The 20,238-nt window shown below is 43.5% G+C and overlaps 1 protein-coding gene across 3 annotated transcripts in view; it reads right to left on the reverse strand.

Moving 5' to 3' along the window:
• znf423 (zinc finger protein 423) overlaps positions 1–20,238 on the reverse strand; it is a 260,684-nt gene that overhangs the window by 24,638 nt on the left and 215,808 nt on the right. For all 3 annotated transcript variants that reach the window (XM_061722329.1, XM_061722327.1, XM_061722328.1), the window contains one exon: positions 38–169. In XM_061722329.1, the coding sequence (XP_061578313.1) occupies positions 38–169 (132 nt within the window). The remainder of the gene's footprint in view (positions 1–37; positions 170–20,238) is intronic.

A 20,238-nucleotide genomic window follows, 5' to 3' on the forward strand; every position in this document is an offset into this window, starting at 1 on the left:
ATGTGTATGTGTACATGTGTGTGTGTGTTTGTCTCACCTGTGAAGCAGACGGGACATTTGAAGGTTCCTCCCATCCCCTCAAAGCTGTGCTCTATCAGGTGGCAGAGCAGCTTGGCCGGGGAGTCAAACATCTGGTTACACAGCTTGCACTCATGATTGATGCCCTCTTCTGCAAACAGGAGACACAAACAGGAGACAGACACGCAGGTGAGGGCTGGATTCAGGTACAGAAAACAACACAAGCACATGGCAGACATGCTCAGCCACCCAATACGTTTGTGTATGTCCACACACAAAAACCTCTGTGTATCAGCAACAGAATCAGATTGTTTAAAGTAGAACCATGTGATAGAAGTAAAAACGGCTCAATGAAAGAATCTGTGGAGGGCCGACACATTTAACCCTGGTACTGTCTTTGGGTCAAAATGTCCTAATTCTCCTTCCTTCCAACCAACATCATTTGCCCCGTCTCCCCCGACTGTGAGACTCAAGGCTGGGAGGGAAAAATACAAATAAAAGCTGCTTAAATCCTGGTAAGTTTAGAGATGTTGAGTTAAAATGTGCTCACCAAAGCAGCCCTGGTCTGGCCCACCTGGTAACTGATCTGGGGGTGATCCACCCCTCCCTCATCTGTCCTCCATAGCTGCCCTCCTTTAGTGCAGTTGCTCTGCCATCCATCCATCCCTCTGCCCATCCCTCCATCCATCCCTCTGCCCATCCCTCCATCCATCCCTCTGCCTATCCCTCGCTCCGCGCCCTCCGTCATCCCGGCTACAGACATTCATTCATCTGCAGAAAGCTCCACTTCACCTACACTCTTCACACTTGCCATGTCTTATTTCTCTTCTTTAGTATGTGGACACATTTGACAACAAGCATCAGTATTCCTCATCTTCCTGACATATTATACGTTTCCTAAATTAGGCCTGTGTTGAAAAAAATCAATTTTCCGATTCTAAATTGATTCTCATATTAATTCCTAAAAATATATTTGTATGTCTTAAAGATCGATTTTTTTTCATCATTTACTAACCTAAATCAATATCAGAATTGAAGTGAATCGGATCGAATCAAATCTTGATAATCAATTCTGAATCTTAAGAATTGGAATCGAATCGATTCTTGACATTTGAATGGATCTGCAGCTCTATCCTAAATGTATTTCAATGTTCATACTTTCCCAATAAAGTCAGAAATATATGACCTCTGCTGATACATTTTTAGACAAAGCTCAAATTAATTTGTAAGACGCTTTGGTCTTTATAACTTCAACAGCTGATACTCTGCAAGTACGATCAAATATCTCCATCACAAACACATATGAGAGCGTGCAACAACTTCATCCATATTTTGTCCTATTTTAAGGCGGCATGAGTGACATCACTGCACCCGTGGTGAAAGGCCAGATGAAGGTGGGCGTCTCTCACACACACACACACACACACACACACACACACACACACACACACACACACACACACACACACACACACACACACACACACACACACACACACACACACACACACACACACACACACACACACCCCGAGGATCCAGTCTCCTGCCTGTTGTCCTTATCACCAGCGTACCATACAGGACCAGCCCCTCGGTCGCCCACACACACACACCGTGGGACGGTGCTGCCCCGGAGACATCAGATGGGTCTTCTGTGGTCCAATCTGTGGCCCCTACGGAGCAGCGCACACCCCGACTCATATACACACACTCAATACATCACACACAACACACACTCCATTCACACACAACACAATCTGCAACGTCTTCCCTTTTCTGACACTTATCTCACCCCCCGTAAGCGTGCACCACCCAAACACACACACACACATTTAAACAGTGTGTAAAACTTCAGCTACGGAGCTGCAGGGGGTCGTGGGGTTAATAATGTCTTCAATCACGCATCCATGACACCCATACCGACCAAAACACACACACACACACACACACACACACAGATTCCTATCTGGTTATGCCTCAAAGGCCAACACAAGGGTGCCCTAATCCCGTCTCAATAGCTGTGTGTGTGTGTGTGTGTGTGTGTGTGTGTGTGTGTGGTGTGTGTGTGGTGTGTGTGTGTGTGTGTTATGTGGATGAGATGGCGTACTCCATGCTCCCGATGCCTAAACAACCTCTTTCAACACACACCGACCTCAAAGGCGGCGCGGTTGTGCGGTTGTGCGGTTGTGCGGTTGTGGGGTTGTGCGGTTGTGCGGTTGTGCGGTTGTGCGGGGCGCCGCCGTGTCCAGGACACACTGAGACAGATAGAGGTTCATTATCATTTACTAGGAGATTGAAGCAGCGGGACGCCATCGCATGGAGAGACACACGCAGCGAGGACGAGGTGGAGGAGAGATGGAGAGGAGGAGGAGGAGGAGGAGGAGGAGGGCGGGGCACAAGCACCGGTTATTCACTTGTTTTGGACCTTCGTCATCACTCGCTTGTTTTAGAACAGGGGTCGGCAACCCAAAATGTTGAAAGAGCCGTATTGGAGCAAAAACACAAAAAACAAATATGTCTGGAGCCGCAAAAAATGAAAAGTCTTGTATCAGCCTTAGAATGAAGACAACTCATGCTGCATGTTTCTATATTAGTTAGAACTGGGGGGAGATTTTTTTTTCATTATGCACTTGAGAAAAAAGTCAAAATGTCGAGATTAATGTTGAAGTACAATCTTGAGAAAAAAGTCGAAATGTCGAGAAAAAAGTCGAAATGTCGAGATTAAAAAGGAAAGGAAAAAAGAAAAGAGAAAAAAAGGAAAAAAGAAGAAAAAAGGAAAAAACAAGAAAAAGAGAAAAAAGGAAAAAGGAGAAAAAAAAAAGAAAAAAAGAAGAAAAAAAAGAAAAAAAAAGGTCAAACATTTTTGAAAAAGCTCCAGGAGCTACTAGGGCGGCGCTAAAGGGTCGTGGGTTGCCGACCCCCGTTTTAGAAGTACAGCTTTATATTTAATAAGAAGGAAATAAATGGCAGAAAGTCATAAATACAGATGCAGGAAGGTGCAGGTGTTGACCCAGGGTCTGTAGTGGAAGTGATGTGTGTGTGTAGTGTGGTGTGGTGTGGTGTGGTGTGTGTGTGTGTGTGTGTGTGTGTGTGTGTGCTGATGTAAAGCATGTTAAAGCTCATGTCCTCGGTGGGGGAAGCTTCTCAGAAGTTGCTTCCCTCTCCCACGGTGCCAGGATCAGAGAGGTTGGGCAAACATCAGCTACCTTTCCGTGCACAAAACGAAGTGCTCGTTACAAGGACCCCGGGGTCGCAGAAAGAAAGAGACTTTTTTTTTTGGTTGCTGCATTCAGGAAAGCAGACACAAAAACTCCAACTTTGCAAATGATCAAGTTAAGTTGCAAAGTTTGACTTCTTTGTGAAATAAATCACTGCTAAAGTCATCCAACTCTTTCCAACACCAACTGACTGCCGTCTCTTCTCCGTTCATGTCAATGATCAGAATAATTCAACCCCATTTCAGAGTTTTTGTTTTGCTTGGTTACTTTTTAACACCAAATTAAGTTTATCGTTTAGAATTAACTTGGGAAATCTTTAAGACTCTGAAGAGCTGCATTGTGGGTAAAGGCTGAATTATGGTTCCACGTTAAACCAACGCAGAGCCTACACCGTTGCCGTGACGCCGTTGCCGTGGACCCTTCGGACTTCTCCGTCACTCCATTTCTCCGCGGTGCAGAACCCCCCCAGAGCACTAGTTGATACAAGACTGTCTCAGAAAATTAGAATATTGTGATAAAGTTCTTTATTTTCTGTAATGCAATTAAAAAAACTAAAATGTCATACATTCTGGATTCATTACAAATCAACTGAAATATTGCAAGCCTTTTATTATTTTAATATTGCTGATCATGGCTTACAGCTTAAGAAAACTCAAATATCCTATCTCAAAATATTAGAATAGCCATAATCCAAGCCATAATCATCAATATTAAAATAATAAAAGGCTTGCAATATTTCAGTTGATTTGTAATGAATCCAGAATGTATGACAGTCCTGTATATCTGCAATCAAGCATCAACATGGTTTGTGAAATTCTTCTAAGTTCTGTCTGGTTCCCCCTAGTGTTTTGGTTTATGTTGTTTAAGCGCACCAAAAACACTTTCCCCTTGCAATATTAAAGGGGGTTTAATCAAATGTTCATGCGTAAGGAGAGGCGTTCTGGTACAAGTGTTTCATAATGGCATCATGAGGAGAAAGCAACACGGAGAACAAAGCTGAACTCAGAGAGCGGTCCAGAGACTCAGGTAAAGCTTCTTCATCTTTTATCAGGGTTGTGAAGTACGACGCACCTTCACTTTTACAATCCCGGGAAACACAAACACTGCACTCCTACTGGGTGATAGTTCTGGGGGGTTTTCCTGAAGGAAACTGTTCGCTTTCACTAAGTCAAGTGGAGGGATCGGCATCAGGGGGGAGAAGACAACACTCCAAATGACGAGGTTTGGGGCAGTCTGAAAGACGACCACCCCCCTCAGCTCGGACAGCAAACTGCCATCCTTGCTTGCTTTTTATTCAGGCTCCAACGTTAACCGTTTAAAGCAGGGGTGTCAAACATACGGCCCGCGGGCCGGAACCGGCCCCCAAGGAGGTTCGATCAGGCCCGCGGGATAATCTAAAAGTGAAAAAAATGCATGGAATTCAAATTTTTAATAAGATGCAATTGATGTATTATCCGCTAGGGGGCGCACTGTTTTGATCAGAGTAGAAGACAACAGCGGTATCAATGCGCCATCTGCTTCTTTATAAATCTGATTAAATCTTAAAGTGTATTGCTATATTTTTCAATACCAATTAATTGTTAAAGTTTTGTGCCTTTGCACAATCAGTGGGATCAGTTGCAATGCATATATGTGAATGATAAAAGTAAATTGCACATTTGTCTAAGGAAATATGAGGTGTTCCATGAAATGTTTTGTAAAAGGAATGTTCATTGAATTTCAACATTTTCCTAATATTCTTGCGCTTTTTTACACCAAAACAAAGGAAAGACATGATATTTTGAGTGTGACTTCCATACATGCTATATTATAGCATGTATGGTATAATTTTAATGGTCCGGCTCACTTGACATCTACCGAGGCCGTATGTGGCCCACGATGTGAAATGAGTTTGACACCCCTGGGTTAAAGGATGCACACTCATCTGCGTGGCATGCGCGGCTACCGGTGGCTGGAGCCGTGCTGCAGTCATGCACCGGTTTCATCAGGGATTCTGTATTTCTGGTGAGGTCAGGGAAACATGCATCACTGAAACATTTGTTAGTCGTCAGACTGACTTCATACCAGCAACAGGAAGTTACGCTGCCGTGCAAGAGTGTCTGCTGCTGGAACACCAAGCTGGTAGTAGATGCACTGCAGCAACATTGGACATGCTTTTGCATGCATATATATTAATGGGTAATACCAAGTTGGTAAAAACCTAAGGCATATATATTTATACACACACACACACATATATATATACATATATACATATATACATATATACATACATACATACATACATACATGTATATACATATATACACACACACACACACACACACATATATATATACATACATATATATATGTATGTATATATATGTATGTATATATATGTGTATATGTGTTACATGTACATGTGTGTATGTATATATACATACACACATGTACATGTAACACACACATTCCCTGCCAGTTTGTACCAGTATATCCTGATATCTCCGGACGGTTCATTCTTCCAAACAAAAGGCAACCTGTCCTCAATGTTAAATATATTCTATTTAACTGAATTATCTAAGCTAAAATGTAAGATTGCTTTGTACTGCTGTGCTCTGCTGCAGGACTGTGTTGGGGGCTTAAGTACAGGATATCATTGACAGCATTAGTTCTCTCAAAACCAAACTTCTAATTAACAGTCAATAGATTACAGATTGCTGAGCACCAGAGTGGCTACAGAGGAAAGAAACGACAGAACCAGAGAGCGACGCGGGGACAGAGGAGGAGGAGAGGAGGAGAGGAGGAGAGGAGCGAGGTGCAGAGAGATAATTGGTCTGTCCGGAACAAGGGCATGGAGAGAGGTCTGCGACGCCTCCGTGTGCTGCCTGTCCCATGAAAGAGTTCTCTTCTGACAGAAACACCGTTTTGATCAGTGTGTGCGGGGACGGCCGTCTCTGTGTGCCGTCCCCCCGAGGAGACCGGGCCCGTGTGAGACCCATAGTGAGATGACAGAGTCGCAGAGATCCTGCCGCTCCGCTTTGTCTCTCAGAGAGCATTTGATCAGACTCACACTCACACACACTCACACTCACACTCACACTCACACACACACACACACACACACACACACACACACACACACACACACACACACACACACACACACACACACACACACACACACACACACACACACACACACACAGGGGAGAGAGGGATGAGAGACACAATGAGGAGGATGATGAAGGCTAGTTTGTCACTCAACAGAAAAATCTAAATGTCCCTTTGCTTTGATGCAGAAAGGAAACGGCCGTTTTAGACCTACGTGGACTGTGTTTCCAGCATCAAAAACCCTTTTAAAACCTGAATATGATCAATAACCCGGTTACACGGCCATGTAAACACCAATAATCCCTTTGAATAACCAGAATTTGCTCATATTCAGGTTTTTAAAACCCCAACATGAGCCCTGGGTTACTCCTTTTAAAACCTGAATATTGGGTCATGTAAACACCAAACGGAATATCCCCATCAAACGGAACAGGAATTAGTTTTCTGCACATGCTCTGTTCACAATCCTGGTCTTTTGAGTCCAGGAAGTTCTTCTAAACACGGAGAAACCAAGACCAGGAGGAGACTAATCACTTCATAAATGTAATGAAGGATATGAACATTTCTGCATTTGTAGACGGTAGAAAGTACCGGGATAGAAGATTTACAAGAAGGTGAGAGAAAAGTTGCCGCCCTTTTTTCCCCCTTTGATAAATCACACAAAGGGAATTGAAGTGTGTAAAGGGCCGATATTTGCGGCGTGTAGTTATTTCTCTGTTAACTAGGACACGTTTAAGAGGCTTCAGCCCAAACTGCAGCTGGTGCAAATAGTAAAGACCATTTTTAAAGACTAGTGCAACAATAACAGCTCATCTCCACACCGGAGCAACCGGAGCGGCCGTTTCAACAATAACAGCTCATCTCTAACCGGACCAACCGGAGCGGCCGTTTCAGCAGCATTTGTTTTGAATTTGGATACAGGAAGAAGAAGCAGAAATGACGGGAATTGCGTCATGATGTTCTCCGTGCGTCGCTGGTTTGATCCAGATATCCCAAATGATTAATTATCATGTAAACGGAATATTCCCAATGTTTCAGTAACTGGAATATTAGCAATAACCCCAATTTTGACTGCATGTAAACGTAGTCATGGAGAGTTTTATTTGTAGCAATCGGCCTGTGTGAAAGCATACGTCTTTTTTTGCGATTCTTACTCCATCTAATGCTGGTAGTTATTAAAATGTGTATGACGGTGATGCAAATCAGTGTTGCCACTGATTCGCTGACTGACAGCAAACATGGCCCCAGCAAGTGAGATGTTAGTTGGAATAACTGAAAGCAGGATCAAACTTCTTCAAGAACTCAACTCAACTCAACTCAAGACATTTCAATGATCCCAGTCAGATGTGGCTTTAGCTTGAAACAAGTGAAAGCAAAATGGGAAAGTTATGAAAGGGAAACATACAAATGGATGAAGGAAGACCAAGAAGTGTCAGGCATATATCTTAATCCATCATCCAACATTCTAGCAAGAGTGGTTATTCTATATTTACTGGTGAGGGATAGAATACGACACATCAAATGACATGTCAGAGAGACAACTTTCAGATGGAACAGAGAGGAGACCACACCACATGAGCACTTTGCAGGTTATGCTGACCTCAAAATAACTGCGGCCATGAGGAAAATGGCTTAAATTAATCACATTTTGCATAAAAGCTTTTGCACTTGCTTGATGTGGTCCGTGTGGAAAAATAGAGAAGCAAAGGTGTGATCTCCTTGTGCTCCTTGTGTTTATTAATGGTATGCATAAGCCAGGTTTTACTGGTGCAAGGTGGCAGATTTGTCTTCACCTAACAGGCCGGTGCAGGAGGCCGTTCTTGCAAACAGTGATTGCCTTTGACGAAGACTCTTTACAGTGGCTCATATCCACACAAAGGGAATTTTACAATATTTAGTTCAGAGGGGTCTCTGTACATGCAGAGAAAGTCTCCTTTTTGACACCGTCAGAGATTTACTCTCCTCACTTTTGGTCACATTGCTCAGTGACTTTCTCATTTTGTCATCCTCATTTATTCCTCTACCCTAGCTCTGGCTCCCTGCTCCACCGTTGTTATATGTGACGTAGCGCTGTTAAGCTTTACAAAATCATCAGAAGAGAGAACCAGGGTGGGAGTCTAAAGGGACTTCAGGTGGCAGGTACATATCTGTAGAATCCTTAAAGGGATGTCACAGGAGTCAGGGCTTACAGAGGGAAAAAGAGGTTCCGGCCTCTAACACCTCGTAACATCACGGAAGTTTCTGGAGCGACTTTTATTGGTCCACCTGAATAAACAAACAAGCACCGCCCAGGACCGACTGCACATATTGTATGCATGTGTTAGATATTTGGTGTTTCGTGTGTTGATTGTGTCGTGATTTATTGTATGTATATGTAGCTTTCGGCAACAATGGTTACCATTCATGCCAATAAAGACAATTTGAATTGAATTGAATTGAGTGATTCACCAACAGAGTGTCTTCAGTTGGAGTTTTTAGATTCGCTGCAGGAGATCCTTCCTTCCCACATAAAAATAACCCTCTACAATGACCCTCTGAAGAGACTTTCACCATAACTACTGCAACAATTAATGTACCTTTGGAGATTAATAAAGTATTATTGAATTTGAAAGACGATACTCAGAACACAACAACATGTACTGTACACGAATGGAGCGGAGGAAGGAGGATAAACGGACGGGGAGATACAAAGTTCTCAGAGCAGTCAGTCTCGTCACAATTCTACTACCAGCACTGCACATAAGCACACAAACACCAACACAGACCGAGCCTCGTTGCATATACTGTCCCTTAGTCTCATCCCTGCTCATTACCTGCGTCTCTCTCCCTCTCAGTTTCACCAGCTTTCTGCTAATTGACGTGAAGAGAAGAAGCCAGTGGCCTAACCCTCATCACACCAACACAACCCATCTCACCATCAGCCATCCCTGCAAGATGCAGCAGAACAGAAATGAGCTCCTTGGTTTGTGTTGGGGACGGATCCCCAAGGTGCTCGCCTTTCCTTCTCACACACCGCACACATGCACGGATACACACAGGTCCCAACCCTTTGGGGGTGCCCGCCCCCAACAAAATCCATGCTACCATCTTCCCTCTGTCTCCAAATGAGCTGCTGGGGGGTCTCTTGGGTCTGTACCCTCCATTACCACACGTCCATGCTCCTGTCAACCCCCATCCCACTACATGAGAGAGTGTGTTTGCGTAAGAGCGCTGGAGTGTATGTGTGCGTGTTTAGTCCCTTGTGGTGTATAAGGCCGTAAACCAAGCCAGGCGATTGATGGTGAAGGTGGAGAGAGGTAGAAAAGAGAAAGAGATGGGTAAAAAGAGAGGCGGAGAATAAAGACTGAGGCAGTGGAAAGACGAATGAAGACAGGGCAGCAGCGGTAGGGATGTGGAGAGAGTAACGGAGACTCTGGGAGAAAGAAAGAACGAATGCAGCAAGGAAGAGAGCAGTGGACGGATGGAGGAAGAGGAGGAGTAGACACCTCTCTAGGGGGGCTTGCTCAAGGTGTGTTACCATAGCAACCAGGGGCGAGTGGTGGTGGTGGGGGGGGGAAGGGTGTTCTGATGGGGAGTGGGGGTGAGCTTGACCCACTGGTAATGTGGGGGCTGGAGATTACACACCCACACACATCCAAACACAACCTGCTGCAGTGCTGGAAGGGTCCCAAGGGTGCCCCCACCTTTATGCACCCTCTCTCTCACACACACACACACACACACACACACACACACACACACACACACACACACACACACACACACACACACACACACACACACACACACACACACACACACACACACACACACACACACACACACACACACACACACACACACACACACACACACACACACACACACACACACACACAGAAAGAATGCTGCAGTGCTGAGGTCCCGTGAGCATCCAACACCCACACACACTCTCCCTCCCTCCTCTCATCTTCCATTTTCCCCTCTCTATTTCTATCACTCTCTCTGCGAGGTGACTGTTAATATTTTCCTTATTTGTTTACTCCTCATCTTACTGTGTGGATGATTTTATTACATTCAGTTGAACGTTGACTGTTGCTTTAGACCTGAAGTCATCTAGACTTTTACATTCCCACGTCAGATATCTGAGTGGTGGTAACTTTATCTCTGCTTCACTACGCCATCCCTCTTGAACGGTGGTAACCAGTGCTCAAGTTGTAAAAATAAATCAGGGGGGATGGTGGATTTGATCATATGGGGACAGATAATTTGTTCTGATTACAAATAATATAATATATTACAAATAATAGCAGTGACCAAAACACCTGCAGAAATACTGCAGGAATGACATAGCAGCAGTTAAATGCAGCCTTCTGTAAGCTTTAAATATCCACTGGGCTTACATCAAATACATCAAAACACAACAATAAAAAACACTTTTCTGAACTTATCAATATGACTCTGTCCTTCACAGGATAAGTAACATGGATCACTGCAAAAACTCACAATCTTAACAAGAATATGTGTCTTATTTCTAGTTAAAATGTCTCATTTTTTTAGTTCACCTGTTTCAAGTAGATTTTCACTTGAAATGAGTAGAAAAATCTGCCAGTGGAACAAGATTTTTTTGCTTGTAATAAGAAGATAAGATAAGAAGATTTTTCTACTTATTTCAAGTGAAAATTTACTTGAAACAGGTGAAAATTGTCAAATAAGTTATTTTTCTGGTGATGACTCTAAATGTTGAAATAGCAGTAAAACCACATGATGAAATGACATAAGGGATGGCAGTTTTACAGGGGGGATGATTTGGACCGTTTTTATTTCGGGGGGGATGCCACCCCCCCCTCATCCCCCCTCATCCCCCCTCAACTCCAGTACTGGTGGTAACACGGCACCACATGTACATTATGTCACCCGAGTCTCCTGGTCTGGATACAAAATTATAGGGATGTTCTTCAAAAAATCAAGAACTAATTCTTAACACACGATTCCCTGTTTATTTAAAGCTCCAGGAGGAAGGTTGTGACGGATCAGACGGCAGATACTGACTCATAAAGCCGCTGCAGGTGCAGGTGAAACTATTTTTCCTGTGCTTTTAAAGGTGTGTGAGAGCGGGGGTGACAGGGGGGACGGCCTGCAGTTAGCCCGGTGACTTTAAACACACGGTGTACGGCTGCAGCGTAGCAGGGAGCTGCTGCCACGCTGCAAAGAGATGAAAGCAGTGAACAATCCACGAGACAGAAAGGAGACGCTGTCCTTTTGACAGAACACGACTTCTGACTTTCCGGTAACCATCAATCTTTAATGATTTCCAAGAAGGTTAATGGCGACGCCCACCGCGGTTCAGCGGAAACAGAAAAAGGTTCACGTAATTAGTCGTCCTGCTATACATGTGGCTGACGTGGTGAAAAATGAGAGTGAGGCAGCCGTCGCCCTCCTACACATTCCCCCGCTCCGCCGCGACATTACGCTCTGGAATAACCATTTCCAGTGGAAACACACACACACGCACGCACGCACACACACACACACACACACACTCACACGCACACACACACACACACACGCACGCGCTCACACACACACACGCGTGCTCACACACACACGCACACGCACACGCGCGCGCGTGCAGACATTTCATTGGCAGACATGAACGGCATATGGCAATGACCAGTTTGTGCACAAATTGAGCATATTTGTGTAGTGCACAAGTGCATGTGAGTCTTGGAAGTCTTGGTGTGTGTGTGTGTGTGTGTGTGTGTATGTGTGTGTGTGTGTGTGTGTGTGTGTATGTGTGTGTGTGTGTGTGCAGCAGCTTGGATTTTCCCTATCAGATTACATAACAGTAGGAACTTGGAGCGCTGCGACTCGTCAAAGCCAAAATCCTTCTCAGTAACACACAAGCACATGACACACATTTCACATTATTGTCTCTCTATCTTTTTGTATGAGGTACCGTATTTTCCGCACTATAAGGCGCACCTAAAAGCCTTTAATTTTCTCAAAAAACGGCAGTGCGTCTTATAATGCAGTGCGCCTTATGATCATTAAGGTAATTTCTGTTACTGTAGTCAGGGGGATTGTGGGTAATGTAGTCAGGGGGATTGTGGGTAATGTAGTCAGGGGGATTGTGGGTAATGTAGTCAGGGGGATTGTGGGTAATGTAGTTGGTGTCGCCGAATTAACGGCACTAAAAACGTCAGGAATCGTCACAGACGTTCAAGACAACAGCAGCGACGCTGACTCGCATAATGGAGACTTTGACGAGACGGAGCAAAGCTGGTTTTTATTTTGTTAATAAAGTTTGACATACGGTACTTTTCTTCTTGTTTTTTTGCATTTGCTGTAGGATTTTGTATCATTTCCTGTAGCGCAGCTCCATCAGGTAGATACGTAACTCAACCCCAGCCACTATAGTCGGTATTTTACCAGATATTTAGTGCGCCTTATAATGTGGTGCGCCTTATATATGAAGGGTGATTTAAAAGAGGTCATTTATTGAAGGTGCGTCTTATAGTGCGGAAAATACGGTATTATGTTCACAATGTGGGTTTTTCAATTAAAAATAGTTGTCATTTTGTACAGCAGTGAGTCCAATAGATAATAAACCTAGATATGTTAAAAAGCAAAGCTAACAAGTGCTGCAGAAAGTCTTCAGGTGGTTCAACCAGTCAAAAATATGCATGGTTTTGTCTGATGAGTAAGTTTGTAAGGCAACGTTCGTTTTAGCTGCAAATTTCCAGAAGATTTACTGCTTTGTAGAAAAATGGATAGAAATTAAGCTGGAAGACATTTCTTTGGCTTTTTCTTATTTTATAACAAATTTGTAGGATAGTTAGCGCGCCCTTGTTGAATTCAAGCACGTTTCAGGCACTTTCCTTGAGCTTTGGCAAATTACGTATTTACACAAATACACGTACTTAAAATTATTCTTTTTTTAAATTTATTCAAAAATATTCATAAAAGGAAAAGAAAACACACATCTATGTTTTGGAACGTGTAATCAGTCTATAAGTACACTTTACTTTCCATAATTTCATTTAACAGAAAAATCCAATTTGCATGAATTTGAATTCCTTCTGTTTCAGATGTTAAAGAAACAACTCTGCATATTTACTGGAATAATTACACATGAACTCAAGTATGAGTAAAACACAACAACTTATGGTAAACCTTAATTTGTGCCTTTTGCTGTTTTGTTTTGTTTTGTTTTGATGTATTTTATTTAAAAGCCCACAGTTCCTGACAGGGATAACTACCTGTACAACACTTGTACGAGTCAAACCTGCAGCAAACCTGGAAGTTACCCCCGCCCCAAAAAAAACAACAACACCATAAAAATGTGAGGTAATGGCAGATGCACTGGGTTAACTTTTATTATGTTGTTATACTTTCCCAGCACAATCATTATATAAATTAAAGCTGCAAGCAGTGATGAACGGGCCCTCGCACTCACGGCCACCGCCCCCCATAAGTATCAGAAATGACACCACCCACGACTTCCTATGTCAAACCATTCAAAAGATATAGCAGAAAAAAGGAACTATGAAATATCGACCAATCAGAAGAAGGGGCGGGGCTAATTCAGGCCAATGAAGGTCAAGGACTCAATACTGAGTCCGATGACACCACCCACATGTCTTTATCACAACCCGTCAAAAGTTATGGCAGAGAAAAGTATTCTAGGGGGCGCTGTTGAGCCGTTAGGCCACGCCCATTAATGCAAACCATGAAATATCAAATTTATCGCTTGGTGCAAAATTTGGTGACTTTTGGAGAACTATCAAATATGGACCAATCAGATTAAGGGGGGTGCACATTTTGGATTCTATCGTCGCCACGGTAACGCTTTTGAAAGAGAAAAGTAATGCGTGTAGTCGCAAGATGGAGACGCATATTTTGATGTATAACACACCTGGGTGCACGTTACGGTCCGGGCCGTATTAACTGCCGAAGGAATGGCATAAATTAAATTCCTACAGATACAATAGGGCCTTCGCACTGTAAGTAATTATCAAGTAATGATTGACATGCAGAAGGAGAACTGCTAGTCCAACACCTCTCACTTATTTAGCCGACACATTCACCGGTGGTGAGCAGAAACGTGACATTATGGTAACGTGTCAGGGTTTGTAGCGCAGACTCTCCACCAGGATTTACATTTCATGAAGGAGTGCAGACTGTCATGATGAGAATCTGTGCATCCTTTCTGGTGACGTTGCAGGAGTAAACTCCTGGATTTAGTCCTGGTCTTATCCAGGTTTTCTTTCCGAGCCAGCGATCATTAAAACAGCAGCCTAACAGCATGTTGGAGTCGTCTTCTCCAACTGAGTCTTTGGTTACACATGAAAGCAGATCAGGGATCACGCAGCGCTGCCACACCAGGCCCACGTCATATAGTCTTTATCTCAGGGGCTTCCCATTATCTTATTCCTTCATCCAACAACCAATACATTCGGTTGGTTATCTGTCTTGAAACAGTTTTGAGGATTTTCAAGTATTTTTTTTCAAACCTTGAAAGTTAAACTTTAAAATTCAAGCATTTTCAAGGACTTCCAGCACCAGTATGAGATATAAGAATATACAGGACTGTCTCAGAAAATTACAATATTGTGATAAAGTCCTTTATTTTCTGTAATGCAAAAATGTCATACATTCTGGATTCATTACAAATCAACTGAAATATTGCAAAACTTGTATTATTTTAATATTGCTGATCACGGTTTACAGCTTAAGAAAACTCAAATATCCTATCTCAAAATATTAGAATATTCTGGGAATCTTAATCTTAAACTGTAAGCCATAATCAGAACGTCACATTATGAGACAGAAACGTCACCAGCGTCATGAGTGCGACCTGTGTTTACAATTTGTTTGTAACCGTCAATATTTTCTTGTATTTTACCTGTTTTATATTCTAAAGTCACACTTAAAAGTAACTCCACTTCTCTGTCACTCCAAACAAAAGACTCTAGTTCATCTTGGAAGTAACTGGAAGTTACTCGTGTCATTTGTTGATGTTTTTTTCCAGGATTCTGATTGGCTAGCATGACTTTATCTTCTCGTTACACTGCCCCCTGCAGGTTTGGCTGCTCATAGCACCTTAACAGATATTTATGCAGGTTCCTGGAAATGATGGGATTTTTATAAACGTAGAGGGGGAAATATCCGTTTTTGTAAATACCCGGCTACGTGTAAACGTGGTCTTAGATGTTGTTACTACTTCAATTACCTACTGCAGAGACAAACACACACAGTGTGTCCAGTGTGACGTGGCCAGCACTTGTAGCTGCATCATCGTACTCAACAAGACTTTAATGGATATGCAAACACATCATCACTCCATCTCCTCTGCTCCGGACTTTCACTGAAAACTGGGAATTTTCTCCAATAAGCTCACAGAAAAGTGGTAACACATCTGCACGCTGATACACACACCTCTACTTAGCTCGTTAGCGGGGATGAGAGCCATGAATGCAGGGAATATTTGTGTTTAGAATCTTAATTGAAAGCTTGAAAGTGGCCAGGAGGGAATAAGCCTAATCACTGTGTGTGAATAAACCATCAACACACAAACGTGCCCAGACACACGCGCGCGCACGCACGCGCACGCACACACACACACACACACACACACACACACGTTTGCCACTCCCTGCAATATCTTTTAAAGTTCTGTTTATTCTCCGGTTGTCCATTCCATCCCTCCTTCTTTAATCTGTCCATTCCTCACACTCCATCATCCATCTGTTTTAATTACAGTGTGAACTCCTACAGCTCCATGGACACACACCACTGTCCGTGCACGTGTGTGGTCGGTTGGAGCTTTGCTGTACTGGCATGTCCTTTACTGAACAGATGACTCTCATTCAGACTAATGGTATTTATGTGAAACTAAATAAAAAACATCTTCATGTCGGTTACAATTTCACTCTGCCATCAGAACTCTTCTTCGTTAAGTGTAAGGTTGTTGAACCAGCAACATGTACGTGTAATCATCTCCACTCAGGTTCAAAGGCCTGCGTCTACTTCTAATCACCTAGGAAACGGCAATCAAGATTTTGATCTGGTCGCCAAGGTGATTGGAGAACAGCAGTCAAAGATGACTCTCTCTTTCCCACTAAAAATGAGGGAGTTTTTTTTTGTTAAAACACTTTCGGAAGAGATCAGATTAAAAAAAAAGTTTGAATATGTAATTTTCAAAGATCCTGTAGGTTGTTTCTCACTGTTACATTTGATACACAATGGGAAGGAAGGTCTGTGTAGGAGGTGGCCAGATGCATTCTGGGCAGAGAGTAAAGTGGCTGTGGGTTTGAGCAGGTCTAACTGCGTCACCTTCTCATGGCCGTAGAGAACTGTTACAACAGATCGCAGTGCAACATGACAAAGCTGCCAGGGCCTGTTGAAAGGGACCATGCCTATGGAGCTGGAACAGTCTCATAATTCGCAAATGCACACACCGTTTCACAAATGCACAGGACAAAATTCCGTGTTAAAAAAAAAACATATTTGTGGATTGAGTCACGTCAGGGGAGTCTCAAAAGTCACACGCAAATCCAGCGTAGCTCACAGACAAAAAGAACGTTTTTAAATCAGGTTATATTTGTGTGTGCATCAAAAATACATTTGTGTATCTTGTCCTACGCACGTGTGAATTTTTCTGTGCATTTGCGAATCGGTGTGTGCATTTGCGAATTATGAGACTGTTCTAGCTCCATACATGCCACCTCTGTTTGGTTGGTAGCAAAAGCCTGGAATTGAGGTTTTACAGTGCGGTTTGTGTGTGAAAAACGCTGCTGTCCACTGGTCCAAAGTGTGTGTCCATATTCTTCTTCTTTACCAAGGTTTTAAGACAAATGAGTGAGTATTTATGTGACATACTTTTATAAAGAAAAACTGGCATGTGTGTGTGTGTGTGTGTGTGTGTGTGTGTGTGTGTGTGTGGGAGTGTGTGTGTACACTATGTCTATCTCTACCCATGCGTGTTTGTGTGTTTCTTTAATCTGCTCTCCCAAGGGGAGCCAGAGGAGCTAGCAGGCTTATCCTCGCTCATCTCTGCATCCAAATACCACTAAAAACCAACCTCCATTCCACAACTACAGCATTAACACACGCACACGCACACACACACGCACACACACACACACACACACACACGCACACGCACACGCGCACGCGCACGCACACGCACACACACACACAGGAGGGAAAGGCCTGAGAGACATGCTTAATTTTCTGTTCAAACCCCACCCTGAATGCTCCTCCGCTGCACTCGCTCTTTGTCACATGCAATCATATCTAATAATGCTGTGAAAACAGGTTCAAAGGAAACAATTAAAATGGCTTTTTATGCTACGGTACATTCACATGTTTAGAAAGGTCCCCCACCACAATCCCAGGTTCAGGGTAAAAAGCAACAAAGTGTTTTCCTAAACCTGAAATAATACCAAAGGTAAAAAAAACAAACGAAACAAGTGTTGAACACTCAAAGTGTAAAAGTGAGAGACGAGGAAGGAGGAAGGAGGAGAAGAAGAGGAGAGGAGCAGAGCCAATAAGAGCTCACAGCAGGATGCTAATAATGCAGCTCCAGCTGTTCCAGTTAACCTGCAAACTGCCCATCTGGACCCGGAGAGACGGAGAGATCTGCGCTGGGAGACGGAGAGGGAGAGGGAGACAGGAAGAGACGGAGAGACGAGAGGAGGTCTGGATGTTCATTCAGCAAGATATCAGGAAACTATCAAACCCTCACTATGTTTCCATGCAGTCAAAATCCAGGTTATTGCTAATATTCCGGTTACTGAAACATTGGGAATATTCCGTTTACATGGTAATTAATCATTCAGGATATCTGGATCAAACCAGCGACGCACGGAGAACGTCATGACGCAATTCCCATCATTTCTGCTTCTTCTTCCTGTATCCAAATTCAAAACAAATGCTGCTTCACGCAACTTTTCTCTCACCTTCTTTTAAATCCTGCTATCCCGGTACTTTCTACCGTCTACAAATGCAGAAATGTTCATATCCTTCATTACATTTATGAAGTGATTAGTCTCCTCCTGGTCTTGTGTTTCTCCGTGTTTATAAGAACTTCCTGGACTCAAAAGACCAGGATTCCTTGTGAACAGAGCATGAGCAGAAAACAAATTCCTGTTCCGTTTGATGGGGATATTCTGTTTGGCGTTTACATGACCCAATATTCAGGTTTTAAAAGGAGTAACCCAGGGCTCATATTCGGATCTTTAAAAACCGGAATATGAGCAAATTCTGGTTATTCAAAGGGGTTATTGGTGTTTACATGGCCGTGCAAATCCGGGTTATTGCTAATATTCAGGTTTTAAAAGGGTTATTGATGCATGGAAACGTAGTCCCTGATTCCTGACCGGTAACAGACGGGTGTTCAGTTTACTGCAACAAAATCAAAACCTTTGATCATAATGCATCAAAATAAAAGGTTCAAGAAGAGAAAAAACGTAGCAAAATGGCCAGGGGGGGGGGGGGGTTGTATGTATTCTCAGCTGTGCATGCACACACACACACACACACACACACACACACACACACACACACACACACACACACACACACACACACACACACACACACACACACACACACACACACACACACACACACACACACACACACACACACACACACACACACACACACACACACACACACACACACACAGCCAGAGTGACCTTGGTCCAGCCCGTCTGTCTTTGCCCCCTGCCCTGGCCAGCTCCATCTCCCACCAAGTTACCCTTCCTGTCTCTCTCTCCCTCTATCTCCCTCCCTCCCTCTCTCCCTCAAACACACACACACATACACACACACACATCACAGCGCCACGCCACTCCGTGCCAAACCGAACCACGCTGGGGTCGCAGAAACAAACACAACAACACTACAATACCAAAGCAAAGGAGAGGGAGAGAATAGAGGAGCGAGGGGAGCCACATTCCTTCTTTCTTTTTTGGGTTTTTGGTTGGTTTCCAAAAAACGCGCTCAACTTTAACACAAGACGCAGAGCTACAAACTAACAGCTTCCCTCAAGCACAAAATGTAATGCCCACACACTTCCACGGCTGCAGAAACCGTGTTAATGAAGACACTAAATCACTACTAGGTCATGTGTGGGAAAGCCTGCCAGATACCTGCAACCATGGCTGGAGACCTCCCTCAGCCACACACACACACACACACACGTGTGTGTGTGTGTGTGTGTGTGTGTGTGTGGGTGGTGAACTACAGAGACGGAGCATGCCTGTTGGCTGTAAACACAACTGCAACAGGAAAACAGAGCAGAGACAGAAGGTGCAGAAAACTGCAAAACACTGAGCTGAAGCAGCGAAACGTGGCCTTTATTTCACCAGAAATGAGCTGCAGCTACAGTATATGAGGAGGACAGAATGGTGTGGCAGAGAAAAGAACAACAACTCGTCAGAGTTTGTGTTTTTTTGTGTGTTAAACTGGTACAAAGACTGCCTGTTGGATTTCCTCCTCCGTTGAAGTGAACACACCCCCGTGGTTCCCGCTCCGCAGGACTGCTCATTGTTCACCAGTAGCTCATTATACACAGGGTTTGATTTAAAGGAAGAAAGAAAAAGAAAGAAAAATGTGAGTGTACCAAAGTTAAGAAGAGCTAATCAAGGTAACATTTTTGTGAAGAGACCCTTCCAGCTGGGTGAAAACTGCCATGGCGACGCTTCCAGGAAGCCCAATCAAGGCTGAGCGGCGCGGCCAGCGCCGTCCGTGGACTTCGCGGCCATCCGTTTTTTGTTTTGAAATGACACAATAAAAATAAAGAAATAATCCAAAATAATCCGTTTCCCGTTTTTTGTTTTGATAATAAAAAACGAAAAACGGATCGTTATCCATTATCCGTTATCCGATTGCATTGATGTGTTTGAAAATCTAATAA

The sequence above is a fragment of the Cololabis saira genome, chromosome 5 (assembly GCF_033807715.1).
Source record: "Cololabis saira isolate AMF1-May2022 chromosome 5, fColSai1.1, whole genome shotgun sequence".
Lineage (NCBI taxonomy): Eukaryota > Metazoa > Chordata > Actinopteri > Beloniformes > Belonidae > Cololabis > Cololabis saira.